At 35.3% G+C, this 16141-nt stretch overlaps 1 protein-coding gene across 4 annotated transcripts in view; it reads left to right on the forward strand.

Moving 5' to 3' along the window:
* Diaph2 (diaphanous-related formin 2) overlaps window positions 1-16141 on the forward strand; it is an 839122-nt gene that overhangs the window by 390385 nt on the left and 432596 nt on the right. For all 4 annotated transcript variants that reach the window (NM_001427378.1, XM_087599848.1, XM_087599849.1 and 1 more), the window contains 1 exon segment: window positions 12745-12874. In NM_001427378.1, the coding sequence (NP_001414307.1) occupies window positions 12745-12874 (130 nt within the window).

Below are 16141 nucleotides of genomic sequence, written 5' to 3' on the forward strand. Positions count from 1 at the left end.
AAATTTTTAAGGACATTTCTTGATGAAGCTCCCATTTATTCAAAGTGGTTACAAACATTTTCAGCAGCAGAACAGACAAGAAGTGATGATTTATGGGACTAGCTGTAGGTCTTACTTGGTTCACCATGAAAACTGTTTTCATAGAGGATTTAAATGAACCCAGCTGGCTTAGTATTCTGCGAATTGCTGTAGTCATTTTCTGAGTTTAATCTTATGACTGATTCTGTAATTCTCACAGTGGGGGAAATTCGACAACATGAGCAGCATTTAGTGAATATAATTAGTAAGTTTGAAAACAAATGCCTTTTTATTCTATAAAAGCTCTGTTCAAAGGGGATTTAAACCCTGTTTGAAACTGTTGTTCAAAATAAAACATGGCTACTGTGACTGAATGTGACTAGTCATGTTACAAGCTGGTTTTCTGGTCAAATGAAGCCTTCCAAATGAATGTACTGCACAACCTCAATAAGGAGAGCCAATGACTGTGGGAGAAGTTTATAAAGTTATAGTTTATACCAATATAAAGGCCTGTGATTATCTTAGATACTTTAAGAATTATTTATATCCATTTAAATACATTTCCATGCTGGTAATTATAGCCATATTTATTGAACTTATATTCTCTGTGGTAACCAATGCTAAGATTTTTGCAGGGCAAAAGAAAAATCAAACATTTTCCCACACTTTTTGGTTTATTTATGAGTTAGATGGTACATATAAAACACTGTAATGTTAATGGCAGACAGAAGGAACAATGTTTGTGAGGAGGGCCATATGGGGAAAAATTGATACAGCAGCACATATGAAAAAACTGTTAAAAACATGATAAATAAATAAATAAATTATTTTGTTCATAAATGCTGGGTAACTAACTACCAGGAAATAATATTGTAAGATGATATTCCACACTTTAAAACACACGCATTTCTGTGGAAAGGAAAGGGATAATACCAGTCCCTTGTTCAACATGGACTTTGCACCTTTCTTTTCAACTTGAGTTTCCCTGAAATCTGTCATGAGGGCAAGCACAAAGCCTTAGTCATTTTGTTTTCTTTTTCTGTGTTATTTTGATTCATTTGTTTACATTACAATATCTGAGTATACATGTTTCTTTTTATTTTCATGAATATGAATAGTTTGCCTGCTTGTAAGTGTTTGCACTACATGCATGGCTGCTACCTTCAGAAGTCAGAAGAGGGCTTTGGAACACCTCGAACAGAAGTTAAGAATAGCAGTGAGCCACCATGTGGACACTTGGAATTAAATACAATGAAACTTGTCCTCTGAAAGAGTAGCAGGATCTTAACCACTGAGCCAACTCCCCAGCCCCTACACATTTTTTTTTACGCTATAATATTTAAAATTCGTTTTCAAGTTACTGTGTACCTTCTGCATTTAGTGTTTGCTCATTTTCATCAGCACCTCTTATACAGTGATGACTTTCATAGTAACATATTTAAGTCAAAGTATATCATGTATCCACTTCCATTTATCCTCTTTTTCTCCTCTACCACTTAATTAAATGTCAGTTTTTAATAAAAAAATCCATAAAATTTCTCTAAAATTTGGTGCTACCCTTTCAAAGCAATAATATAATTATAAACAATAATATAAATATAATTATTTTACGTCTTGTGTCAGTGGGTGAGGATGCACATAGTCCAGTTGTGACTTGATATACCAGGGTGTTTTGGTACCCATGGAGGGCCTCCCCTTCTCTGAGGAAAAGGGGATGGAGAAGTGGGGTAGAGGGTATGAAGGTGGGTATAGGATGAGATAACAGAGGAGGAAATATAAAAATGTTTGTGAGAATCCAACTATTTTCCATTAAACCGGATGTTACAAAATTACCAAAACATAAAAAAAAAACTAGAAAAGTATATTTTGTGCATAACCCCTGTTTAAGGAATCAAGCACAAAAACATTTTATATTTAATGTTCAGGTTGAAGGATTTGTGTTTAGTGAAATAAATGTAAACTACTTGGAGGCTGACTGCATGGAGAAAAGAATTTGCTCTTGAGTTTCAATGAACACTTGTATCTCATCACGTTGTTACTGCAGTGACAAAATACCTAGTCAGTACAACTTACTAGAACGATAGACTGGAACACACAGCTTCCTGGTTTTTGATAAAAATGTGTTACTTTTGTTGTTTTTAGCTAGAACCAAGATGACATATTATTGCTGGAGTGTGTGGTGGAGCAAAGACACTCACCTTATGGCAGAAAGGAAATAGATGGGAAAACACATAAGATATACCCTTTCATGCCATGCTCAAGTTCTAATAACTCATTATGAGGTTAATAGTCTCACGTTCTAATCACCTGTCAAGTGCTACTATCTGCGGACCAATTCTACATCATGTGAGCCTTTTAGGAGGCCACATCACATCCAAAACATAGTAACATTTTAAAATATAATATTTGTGACTCTATACAAAGGGACATGAAAGTATATTATAAATTATGTAAAAAGAAGAGATGTGAAAGTTACAAAAAGGGTAGGATGTTCATATTTAAAGTTTTGGGATAGGCTGACAAGAAATTCTGATTACCTATAGGGGAATGTGTTGCATATGCATGTGAATGTGTTAGTGCCACTAAACTCTACTTTAAAATGTTTAAAATACTAAATTTTAATGCACATTTCTTACAATGAAGAAGAGGATTCACAGCTGCCTTGTTGGCAATTGGATATCACTGATATCAGCAATGGTCATTTCCAGAGTTGCAAAACAGAAAGTGATAAGGAAAAAAATACCCAATAGTATATACTTAATATTAACTATATTTGTATTGTAGAATTACGTAGAGAATTGAAGATGAGCAAATGATTACTTGAAGGAAGCTATTGACATCAATATATGTCAGCAACTCCTAAACAGCTATTTATTTCTCAGTGCTATTGATTTTTGCCTTTCAAAGGTGTATTGTTGACCACCAGATTTACACATATACTAATGGAAAGTCTCTGGGTATCATGTACCTGCAGTATTGCCTCTGTTATTTCTTAGTGATGGTAATATTCTTTGAGGCTATGCCCAAGGAAAAACAACAAAGAACTGATTTCACCTACTTTCAAACTTTATATAGACAGGTTTAAGTAAAAATGCTCATTACAATAAAAGTTGAGTGGTTTTATTATTTGTATAAACCAAGCCTTATTGAAGAAGCTATTTAAAACCCAAGAGATGCTTATGCTTATAGACTAGTTTTGTGCCAATTTAAAAATAATTTGATTTTCTTAAAACTATTCTCAGAAGACTATGTTTGGTAGCTTGATTAACTGAAAGCACTTCCACGCAGCAGACCTGCTTTTGTTTGTAAAGTGCAGCCATGTTTCATTAATTCATTGTGTCCTTTCTGAAATGAGCGCAAATGGCTGTTGCTTCACCACTAATCCTTGCTACTTCAGATTAATGCATCTTGAATGCTTTTTCCTTGAATAAGTGGGATTACAAGGAAAACCCTGAGAAGTAGTGTGTCAAGGGTAGAAGGGTAGGGACAGAATTTGTCTTCTCTGAGAAACTTAACACAAATGCCCTGCTGGGCCTGAAGGTGGCAATTGAGATGAATCCTTATTACATTTAATGTTGTCATGGTTTCAAGTTTAAGCTCTGCTTTCACAGATTGCTACCATAAATTAAGTTAACAAGTGGAAAGCTCTTAAATTGCATGACTTTTTATACAATTGATATCATCTTTTCCATTTTTGTTGAGACTGCCATTATAATACAGAAATCAAGAGTGTAAAAAGGGACAATCAAGCCTACATAAAGAATTAGGACATCTTTTCCAGTATAAATTACATTTGGCTGAATTAGTGTCAACTGTGGTCATGTAGCACCTTTAGAAAAACAAGTTTTGGTGACAGATTCAGAGATAAAGCCAGAAAAGGATGTGTTAGACCTGTCTGGTTGGTGCTGCAGCACTAATGTCTTTATGGTAATTGCAAGCCTTAAAAGGACATTATCTTTCTCAATGTTATTGCACTGTGTGGTGGTGTTGAAGAAAGCAATAATTTGTAAACAACCCTTGGCAGAGAACAGGGGACTTAATTTTTTTAAATAAAAGAAACTAACATTAGAATTCATGTGCTGTATCAAGACTGGCACGCAATAGTAGTTGTTTTGATATATGCACTGGAGCATTCATGATCGTTTAAATATTAACTGTTCCATGAATATATAAATATAATAGGGAAAAAGAAGCCATAATTAGGGATCATTTTACTAAGAGAAGAAAAGTTGAGTTATCTGATCATAGTGATAGATTAATTGGTTTCATTTAAATGACTAAATGAGACTCAGTCTTTGCAAAGAAGTCGCATTTATTCTTCAGGTTGATCCATCCAGTCTAGGTGTGATTGGCTCCTGTTGGTAAGTGAGGGCTGCTCTCTTCACACAGAGTGGGCCTTTGTTTATTAATACACGGTTTGTTAAGTTAGCTGAGTTCCTTCTTGCCATCTGTATAAAGGGTACCCTTCTAATGCAGTTTATTGGCATGGTCCCACATTTAAGTTTTAGCACCATTTCGATGTTAGACCTCCTTAAATACATCTAGAAATGTTTCACCAGGGAGTATGTCTATGGCTTTACCATTGTTTTTCTTTTACTCTTTATGTGCAATTCAATTTTTTCTCTATGATCACTATACACTCTATAGCCATTTGTGCAAGAGAAATCTCATGAAGTTAGCTAAGTAGATTCTCTGCAACACTATAGTTATTGTAAGATTGCCTTGGGGCAGATGTTTAAAACCCACTGTTTTGTTCCTATATAACAACACGTTCTCACAATTTCCTTTCCACCTGAAATTGGAATGCTGACTCTGGTAACACAGTATCAGCATATGCCTGCACCACGCCATGGATGGTACTTTATTATTTTATTCTCATTCGTTTTCCAGAGACACAGGATGGTTGCATTTTCTGTAAGTATAATCTATTGTGTTTGGACTAAGAGTTAAGGCACTGGGCTTCTAAGAGCAAATCTTGTTGCCCTGAAATGTAAACCCGATGTAAACATATAAACACTCCAGTTATTTTTGAGGACAACTTGGTAGCCCAATTGTCCACAACTTAAAATTTGATTCTCTGAGTTAAGCTTTTACTTAAACACAGTACACTAGACTCAGTATGATGTAGGATATGTATAATTTTAGAATATTATAAAGAAAAATGGGAAATGATTTAAATACTTAGGAGCAGTATATCTGAAGCCCTCACAGCATGGCACACACTGTTAGACTGTTGTGCTCATGTACCAGTAAGTGGTAAATTATAGTACAGATCAGTGTCACTTTATGTGAACTAATCAAGAACAGTTAGATGTATCCTTTTGTAGCCACACATTGCTAGATAATTCTCTAGTTTTAAATTGACACCAAGCTTTGAAAACACATCAAACATAATACTTATTATTTTAAAAATTGGAAGATTTTGTAGGTAAACTGTAGATAATTGCCTGAGTATCACTTGACCTGGAAATTTTATTTATCATTGTAGCTCTCAAACATCTGAATACAGCATAATTGCCAGGAGGTTTTCTCCAGCACACACACTTTTTCTGATATAGCAAGGCATACCCTTCAATTTCTAATTTAGTTGATGTGAATTTCTAACTACTTTATAGATGAGTCCACTGCTCTGATCAACGGGTCTCTATTTTATCATGCAGTCAATACCTCTGAATTATTTTCCTGCTTTATTTTTAAAGTACTGAGAGTTGAACCCAGCGCTGTGTAAGCCTCCTGATAAGCTGTATCCCCAGCATAGGACCCATGGATTCTTGATTATCTATTTTTATTTCTTTTAATTCCTATTCTCCTCAGGCCTAATTATGCTGAACTTATTCCGAATGATAATTATAATAACTTGCCACTAGCCTCACCATTTTCCAGCTGCTGGCTCTACTGCCCCCTCTATTATCCAGCTATTATCCACAGTCAATATTTTGAATAAATTATCCTTACACATTACCTCCTCTTCCTGGCTATCCATTCCATTTAATTTTATGTCCTCGGCAGTATTCTGAAACAATACTTGAAGGTCACCAAAGATTTCTCTAATCATTGAATTAGCCTTAATTATCATTGGCTTGTCTGGAGCATTTATTCATTGAACATTCCAGGGGGACATAATCTGATCTGATCATAGTCCTCATTTATAAGGAGTTCACGATCTGGTGATTGATACTGAGCATATAAACAAAATTATGTGTTTGAAATAACTTGTCCAACAACAATATGTATAAATCTCTATGGAAAAACAAAGCTGGTATTTATTAATTATGCTCAATGAAGTTGGAAAAGACCCATTATTATTAGGGAACTTGCTTCCTGCATAATGGTTCCCCCTTTCCAAACACCTTCTCCATAACCAATAGCACATTATTAAACCCAGTAAATATTAAAACTCAATATGTATAAGTGAACGGAGTGCGTTCTGGCACCTGTCTTTATTAAGTGTGTGAACTCTGCTTATATTCTCTATGTTGCCTGTTGTCTTGGTTAGGTTTCCATTGCTGTGAAGAGACACCATGACCAAGACAACTCTAATAAAGGACAACATTTAATTGGGGTGGCTTATATGTTCTAAGGCTCAGTCCACTATCATCATAGCAGGAAGCACAGCAACATTCATGCAGACATTGTGCTAGAGGAGCTGAGAGTTCTACATCTTGTTCCAAAGGCAAACAGGAATAGACTGGCTTCCAGGCAGTTAGGAGGAGTGTTTCTTCAAGCCCATCCCCACAGAGAGATATTTCTTCCAACATGGCCATCCCTACTGCAACAAGTGCATTTCCCTGGGCCAGGCACATTCAAACTGCCAATCCATTGGGTTATTTTGAAGATTTACAAAACTCCCTATCGCATAGGCATGTAATGCATGGATTACAGTAGAAACAGAGAAAATGTTTGTTCGTATCCTCCTTCTCAGAGATTATTTTACACTAATTTACACATTGCTACTCTTTTCTTTCTAAAATTAACTTACTTTAAAGTTAGCTTTTTCTGACAGGTTACATAATTTTTTGTCAGCACAACTTAAATCTCATGGGGTCTGACTTTCCTATTTTCACTTCCTTTTACTCATTGAAAAAATTTACACAGTGACTCAAATGCATTCATTTTTGCCTCCTTTGTCTGACAACTCTTTATAACTGCATCAGTCCTTGGCATTTGCCACAAAGTCACTCAACTTATTTTCACTTCCTATGCATGTTTTGTACTAAATTTTATTTACTTACATATTTTACGAAGAGCTAAACAGGATTAGCACTGGAAGAAGTGCAACAGCTGTACCAAGGGCATTTTGTATTCATGTACTATTTCTGAATGTCATGATAAATTGAAGAAATAGAATTCATTTACTTTAATTTAATAATTCTTATATAACAATTAATACAATTAAAACTACTCTATATGTGGTTGGTTGATTAGTGGACAGCTCTCAGTTATTGCAATGATTCATTCTTATTTTCATTAACATTGGCTAAGGCTGCTTAGCGAAATAATATAAAAATCTATGATTTTCAAACTAACTCTATTTGATAAAAGTACTAGTTTGCTTTTAGTGTTAGGAAATATGCACAAAGTAGGGGATTATGGAGTAGGCCCTTCCCATGGCAGCTCATGAAAAGATGTCCGTGCTTAGTGTAGTTTCAAAAAGGAATAAGCTGAAATGTTGGCAAAGTTGCCAAAAGACACTGTGCTCCTGGCTAAAACAGTCCTTGAAACGCTTACAGTGTAGTTGCCTCAAGACTTACACAAGATCTAGCTTAGCTACTTCCTTGTTTAGATACTTGAGACTAATATACATTTTTAACATGATTGCAAGAAACCATGTTTCAATGGAAATTAATTTTATATCTTAAAAACTCATCCAATTATTTTAACATGATTTTATATATATTCAAATTAGATTACCTTTATTCCAGAGATGATTATATCTAGCTTGTCTACTTACATGAGCAAATTATTAAATAAATGTTTGTATTGATGAAAGTGTTTTCAATTGTGTTCTGCTGAAAATGAATACTATATGGACTGAGTCAAAGGAGACTATGGGTAGTGTATGAATGATAGTAAGAAATTCTACATACACTAAGGGAGATAAGTTGCACTGTATTTTAATATTACTCAGTTTTAAAGAATCTAAAGGTTTATGCATACAGAGAAAGATTTAAAAGACCACCTCTTGGTCATTGTTTACTATCAGTTTGAGACATTAAAAAGGACTCAGTGGTGATCTCCAAAACAAATATTGTTATATAGACTGTAAACAGTTTGTCTCCCACTGCAACGGGATATATTTCTCAAACTGGCATTGCCATATTTGCCCATGCTCTGAAGGAATGTTATTGTTCTAAATAATCACACGTATATGTATATGCTACCTAGAAGCCCTATTAATGTAATTAGAAATAATAACATATTTGCTTAGCCAAGATTTTTTTTTTTGTAGATTCAACCATTGACCATGGTAAATTGCATAACAGAATTATATTGTTAGTGAAACTGATAGTGAATAAATATGAAAACACATTTCGGGGCTAGAAAAGTGTTCAGTGATTAAACTGCTCAGAGATCACTCTCATTTAAACTCTTGGCAACGAAATAAAACAAAACAAACATAAATAAAAATGCTATAGTTTAGCATGTCTCCCTCCTAGTAATTGGAGGCAGAGGCAGACCTCATGAATGCTGGCCACCCAGTCTAGTGGAAGCTTGCTATTCCTTAAGATGGAAAATAATAGAAGACAGGAGACATTGCCTTATGTTCTTAACACATTTGAACATTCAAGTGCACCCTCACATGTGTGCCTATGCCTATGCCTTCAAACAATAGCCAATTACACACACACACACACACACACACACACACACACACACACACAGCCTCCCTCCACACACACACACACACACACACACACACACACACACACACACACACACACAAATCTGTGAATTCAGCAATTTATAAATGTAGGCTAAAGCCCAAATTTTTAATGTAAAATTCTATAAAGCCAAGACAAAGAAAAGAAAATCTGAATAAAATTTCCATAGGAATTTAATACCCCTTTTCTTCTTTTATTTGCAGTATTAGCTATGTACATTTTTTAACAACTGCAAAATACATATACAGTTTGGCATCTTGAATAGTGTGTAGGAGTTTGCTTTTCTTTTTCTCTTCTTTGTTGATACATATTTGTCTCCACATACTTAAAACAAAACAAAACAAAAGATCAATTTCCCTGCTGCTAGGAAGGGAATTTTCCTGTAATTTACCTCAGCACCTGTTTTTTATTATTATTATTTTAGGAACTCAGATGTTAAGTTGTAAGGGATTATTTTTTAAATGTCCCACATAGTGTAAAAATGATGCACTTTGTGAGCATATAACGCAGTAATCCCAGCTAAACAGTTCTCCTTGGGGACCAGAGCCTCCCATTGATTCCTCCATAGCTGCTAGCTTTACTTAAGATAAACTGCCCTTGAGGTTCCTGTTGCTTTTTGTTCTTACAGCTTGTCCTTGTATTGTAGGATTCAACCTTGTAATGCTAAAATGTGTTTGGTGAATGAGCATGATTTCAGCATTTTAAATATTTTCATTAAATGAAATTCTGTATTTTTCGAGGTGCTCCAAGAAACAATGATGACACTGGAACATTATTACTCTTGGGGCCATTTGGTTATTTGGAACCTTTAGGCTCATGTTGTTTATGTTTGTTCAGATCATGAGGGTGTAAATATCCAATACAAAGTTTAACATGGAACATATTTGCTACAACCTGATTTAATAAATGCTATGTTTCGTTTTTATCTTTAGTCACAAAAACGGTAAGAATTAACTCATTTTATAATTTACTTAAGTATCCTCTGCAGCCTTTCCTAAACCTGTTTGTGAAGAATACATATTTATTCTAAATCGAAAAATCCTTAGAGTTAAAAATCCCAAGTAAGTATGAGCACCTCTGGATAAACCAATCATGTAAGGATTATAGAATTAAAACATTCAATAAACTCAAAAAATGATACTTTGTATTGTATTTATGCATTGTTTCTAAGTAAATCCTTGATTTCATTTGCAACTGAGTCTAGCATAAGAGATATAAAAATGAAAACATTAGAGCCATCTAAATTGTTCTTGTCTATTCTTTAAACATTGTTATTACCCTATTAATGCCACCCTTTTTCTAGTGTCTCTCAAAAAATGAACAATGTTAAGCAAATAACTAATAAATTCTCTTATGTTTCCATGATTCTGCAGTGTGATTTTCATTTATAATTATGTATGAAACAACTTTATGATTTTTTCTTACGGAATGTGCAAATAAAGGAGTGTAGAACATGATATATCTAGTAATGAATTTAATCTCACAAATGAATGAAGATCTCAAGAATACATATTTATACTAATTCAAAGAACAGAGTGTTGTTAACATCAACACACATTCACTGGTACTATTACTAGAAATACTTAAATTTGTGTTTGTGTTTATTAAAAAATAGTTCATTTTGCTGTAAAGATTCAGACATTTTTGAAAATATAGATTAGGGTTTAATTTGGCACTTTTATTAGTATTATTTCTCTTTTATAGAATATTGAGTTTAGACAGAACAATTTCCAAATTCATGTGGAATAACAAAAAAAAAACAAAAAAAACAAAAAAAAAATCAAAACCCGGGATAGCTAAAACTATCCTCAACAATAAAAGGACTTCCGGGGAAATCACTATCCCTGAACTCAAGCAGTATTACAGAGCAATAGTGATAAAAACTGCGTGGTATTGGTACAGAGACAGACAGATAGACCAGTGGAATAGAATTGAAGACCCAGAAATGAACCCACACACCTATGGTCACTTGATTTTTGACAAAGAAGCCAAAACCATCAAATGGAAAAAAGATAGCATTTTCAGCAAATGGTGCTGGTTCAACTAGAGGTAAACATGTAGAAGAATGCAGATTGATCCATGCTTATCACCCTGTACAAAGCTTAAGTCCAAGTGGATCAAGGACCTCCACATCAAACCTGATACACTCAAACTAATAGAAGAAAAACTAGGGAAGCATCTGGAACACATGGGCACTGGAAAAAATTTCCTGAACAAAACACCAATGGCTTATGCTCTAAGATCAAGAATCGACTAATGGGATCTCATAAAACTGCAAAGCTTCTGTAAGGCAAAGGACACTGTTGTTAGGACAAAACGACAACCAACAGATTGGGAAAAGATCTTTACCAATTCTACAACAAATAGACGGCTTATATCCAAAATATACAAAGAACTCAAGAAGTTAGACTGCAGGGAGAAAAATAACCCTATTAAAAAATAGGGTTCGGAGCTAAACAAAGAATTCACAGCTGAGGAATGCCGAATGCTGAGAAGCACCTAAAGAAATGTTCAACATCTTTAGTCATAAGGGAAATGCAAATCAAAACAACCCTGAGATTTCACCTCACACCAGTGAGAATGGCTAAGATCAAAAACTCAGGTGACAGCAGATGCTGGCAAGGATGCGGAGAAAGAGGAACACTCCTCCATTGTTGGTGGGATTGCAGACTGGTACAACCATTCTGGAAATCAGTCTAGATGTTCCTCAGAAAATTGGATATTGAACTCCCTGAGGACCCAGCTATACCAATATGCCCGAACCTATAACAAAGACACATGCTCCACTATGTTCATAGCAGCCTTATTTGTAATAGCCAAAAGCTGGAAAGAACCCAGATGCCCTTCAACAGAGGAATGGATACAGAAAATGTTTTACATATCCACAATGGAATATTACTCAGGTATCAAAATCAATGTCTTTATGAAATTCATAGGCAAATGGATGGAACTGGAAAATATCATCCTAAGTGAGGTAACCCAATCACAGAGAAACACACATGGTATGCACTCATTGATAAGTGGCTATTAGTCCAAATTCTTGAATTACCCTAGATGCACACAACACTTGAAACTCAAGAAGGATGACCGAAATGCGAACGCTTCACTGTTTCTTTAAAAGGGGAACAAGAATACCCTTGGCAGGGAATAGGGAGGCAAAGTTTAGAAGAGAGGCAGAAGGAACACCCATTCAGAGCCTGCCCCACATGTGTCCCAAACGTATACAGTCACCAAACTAGATAAGACAGACGAAGCAAAGAAGTGCAGGCCGACAGGAACCGGATGTAGATCTCTCCTGAGAGACACAGCCAGAATACAGCAAATACATAAGCGAATGCCAGCAGCAATTCACTGAACTGCGAACAGAACCCCGGTTGGTGGAATCAGAGAAAGGACTGAAAGAGCTTGAAGGGGCTTGAGACCCCATATGAACAATAATGCCAACCAACCAGAGCTTCCAGGGACTAAGCCACTACCCAAAGACTATGCATGGACTGACCCTGGTCTCCAACCTCATAGGTAGCAATGAATAGCCTAGTAAGAGCACCAGTGGAAGGGGAAGCCCTTGGTCCTGCTAAGACTGAATCCCTAGTGAAAGAGATTGTTTCGGGGAGGGTGGTAATGGGGGGAGGATGGGGAGGGGAAGCCCATATAGAAGGGAAGGGGGAAGGGCTAGGAGGACTTTGACCTGGAAACCGGGAAGAGGGGTTAAGGGGGATTTTGGCCTGGAAACCGGGAAGGGGAATAACAATCGAAATGTATATAAGAAATACTCAAGTTAATAAAGATTAAAAAAAGGAAAAATACCTATGTTGCTAAAAAACAATCTTGTTTTTTTTTCCAGATCAAAGACACAAAATCAGCAGATCAAAAAACAACTCTTTTGCATTTTCTTGCTGAAATTTGTGATGAACAACACCGGGATATCCTAAAATTTCCTGAAGAGCTGGAGCATGTGGAAAGCGCAAGCAAAGGTAATTGATTAGCAGCTGCTTTGAGACTATTCTCTGCTTATGTGCTTCTGTTTAAGTAATAGCATTAAAGGAAGCTATTAGCACTGTTTATCATAAAAGTTCTGTGTTGGTGCAGGGAAAGTAGAAAGGTAGGGTTTTTTTTTTTTTTTTTTGTTTTTTTTGTTTTTTGTTTTTTTTTTTTCCGGAGCTGGGGACCGAACCCAGGGCCTTGTGCTTGTTAGGCAAGCACTCTACCACTGAGCTAAATCCCCAACCCCTAGAAAGGTAGTTTTTATTGGCTTATATTTGACCTCACTGTACATTTAAATAACCCGTTCTTCTCCTTATTTTTGGCACTGCTGTGTTACTGAAGCTATGGTACCTCTAATCAAATAATACATTCTTTCCATTGAGAAGAACTTAAATGTGTTACTCCTTGAGTGTGTTTTAAAGATACTGTTCTATAATTTAGATAAAGAAGTGAGTATGGACTGGGTAGAATATGAGACTCAAAATGTCCTAGCATGGTGAAGGCCTTGCTTTCAAGGCACAACTCAATAGGTGCAAGGTAAACTAGCAGAATCATTTAGGACAGATGACAGGAATAATTGATGATGAGGCTATGGGAGCAAGTTGGCACATTAGATATATCCAAGGCAGACTAAGTTCTCACACCACTTTACACTGTATTAAGGAGTTAAGACAGAAGTGAAACAGAATGCTCATAAAATTTCCAGGCAGGGTAAATCTCCTTGTCAATATTGTCCACACTTCACAAGTGATTAAAATGTTAGAGGATGGATCAAGAAAATATTTTTCTGCAGGTGATTTTATATGGGTGCAAACTTTATTTTATCTTTTAGATAAGAGAAATGTTTGCTGTAGTGATTATATTCTGTAACTTTGAGGATTGAAGGAAATTATCATGGTATTACTTACTAGTTTCAGATCACTGAGCTAGTAATTTAGACACCTAAGTTTTTTGTCCTAATCTAGAAAATGACAGAGAATGGTAATAACAGTAAGATTAAAAAGGTAAATTATCATATACAAACCATACAGTAAAATATTGCCACATAGTAAAGTCCACAATTGTTATATACTATGGTTTTTAGAAATGGTAGTTTTCATATTATTAACAACTGATACACCAGTAAGAACATTGCATTGGTTTGATTGTTAGATTTGATGAGAATAATCTTATATATCTTACAGTTCTTCATGGTTCATCTAAGTATGTATTCTATTCAGCTCTTTTTCTTTTATATATCTAGGCTTTTTGATAAATCCCTTCATATTTTTCTTTAACAGTATCACAACCTTCTTTCTCGCTGTCTATTTCAACAGCCAAATGTATCCATTGTGTTTTGATTGCTTGCTTTGTGTATTGATCCAGCCAGTGTAGTCACAGACTGTTGCCAAATACCCTTTTCCTATCTCACTGTGTAGGCTGCAGCAATCACCACTCTTCACTTGTCTTTGACCGGCTCTCTGTCTTTCCTGTGAAATTCAAAGAGTTCTCAACTCAAAAACTTCTTAAGCACACCCTGCCTGCTTCCAGCCATTTTCATTTCCTCCTAGTTCTCATTTCAGTGAACCCAGACATATATTCTCTTGAGCCATTTTTATTCCTTTATAATAATCCTGTCTGTGTGTACAATTTCCTGCCGCATCCCCTGCCTGAAAATCTCACCTGCCTTGTCCTCTAAGACAACTGACTATCATTTGTCAAAACCCTGTTCAAAATCCATTTCCTTTCTTTCTAACGTCTTTTTACCAAAGCCTCTGGAGAAAATACTTTGAAGTTTGGCCTCTACAGGAAGAAAAGCAATGGTCAAAGGTCAGGCTACTTATGTCTTATTTATAGTTAAATGCTTTTCCTTAATATATGAGTCCTTAAGTCGCCTTTGCTTTCTTAATATAAATTTCAATGTCATTTGAGTCAAATTTTGTCACCTTCCGTATTATTTGTATTATATGTGTAATATACACATTCTCCCAGTGGAAATAAAATAGATAGATCAACACTATATAATTAATTTGCTTTTGAAAGTGAATCAGCACTTTGTGAATTACTACTCTTCCTCAAAAAAAAAAAGTCTGTTTAAAAATTGTAGGTACAGGAAAACACAATATCAAGTGAATGAATGAATTACATTGCACATATAATGAACAATTGTGTCTTTGTGATTATTAGAACTCATGTATGTATTTCAGGAGACAATGATGTTCTCTGCCTAGTATGGCAACAACAGGTATATTCTCTTCCAGCACTAAAATCGTAGACTCAAAATGTCTAATAATGGAGGGAAATGGCATCACCTTGAGCTGAACGATAAACAAAGAATTATGTAGAATCTAGGGATGGCTTTATTTGTATAATTACCTTTATTGTTCACAAAGCACAGCTTATAATTATGCATTTCTTGGAGACACATGCCTTTGATATCAACTTAGCATATTTTCCTAGAGCTCTGTAACTCAAAGATATTGAAGAAACACATCATTTTTACATTAAAACATATATATTACAGAGTAGAATGCAAAAACCACATGAATTTTTAAAATAAAACAGATGACTTCAAAGAAATTTCACACTGCAGCAGATCCCTAGGGGTGCATGTTCAATCTTTGGTTCCATTAGGGGTACTTTTGTGGGAGAAGTTTATGAAGCATTGCCTGGAGATTTCGAAAGTGCTTTTGTTTTTATTTGAATTTGTTTAGTTATTTAGTTAGCTATTATTGCTGGGGCAGGAGAGGGAAGCAAGTCAAGTGAGAAAGTGCACTATTTTCTTCTGAACAGGGATTCTTGTAAATCTGAAGTTCAGAAGCAAATAGATTATATATCCTTATTTATTACCAGTGAAATTAATATTGTTTTGAGTTATTTTATTCTGGGGTAAACTTTAAGTCTTCAGGTATTTTCATTAGTTACTGACATACCAGCATGTTTCAAGAAAGAAAATATTCTGGCTATATAAATTGTGATATCTTCAGTCAATTAAAAAGTACCCTTTATAAAAGATAATTGCCCTTTCCCTAATTTTTATTTTTAATTATTATATGTGTGCTATGCAGTGGCAAGTTTAATGTGAACTTGACAAAAGCCAGTCATTAGGGAGGAAAATTCAATTGCCTATGACAAGCCTGATGTGGATTTTCTTGGTTGATTATTTGTGGGAGACAGCTCTGCAGATTGTGAGTGGTGCCACCTCTTGCCTAGTGGTCTTGGATTCTATAAGAAAGTAGGCAGAACAAGCCAATAAGCAGCACTCCCTCATCCAGGAT

The sequence above is a fragment of the Rattus norvegicus genome, chromosome X (genome assembly GCF_021556685.1).
Source record: "Rattus norvegicus strain SHRSP/BbbUtx chromosome X, alternate assembly SHRSP_T2T, whole genome shotgun sequence".
NCBI lineage: Eukaryota > Metazoa > Chordata > Mammalia > Rodentia > Muridae > Rattus > Rattus norvegicus.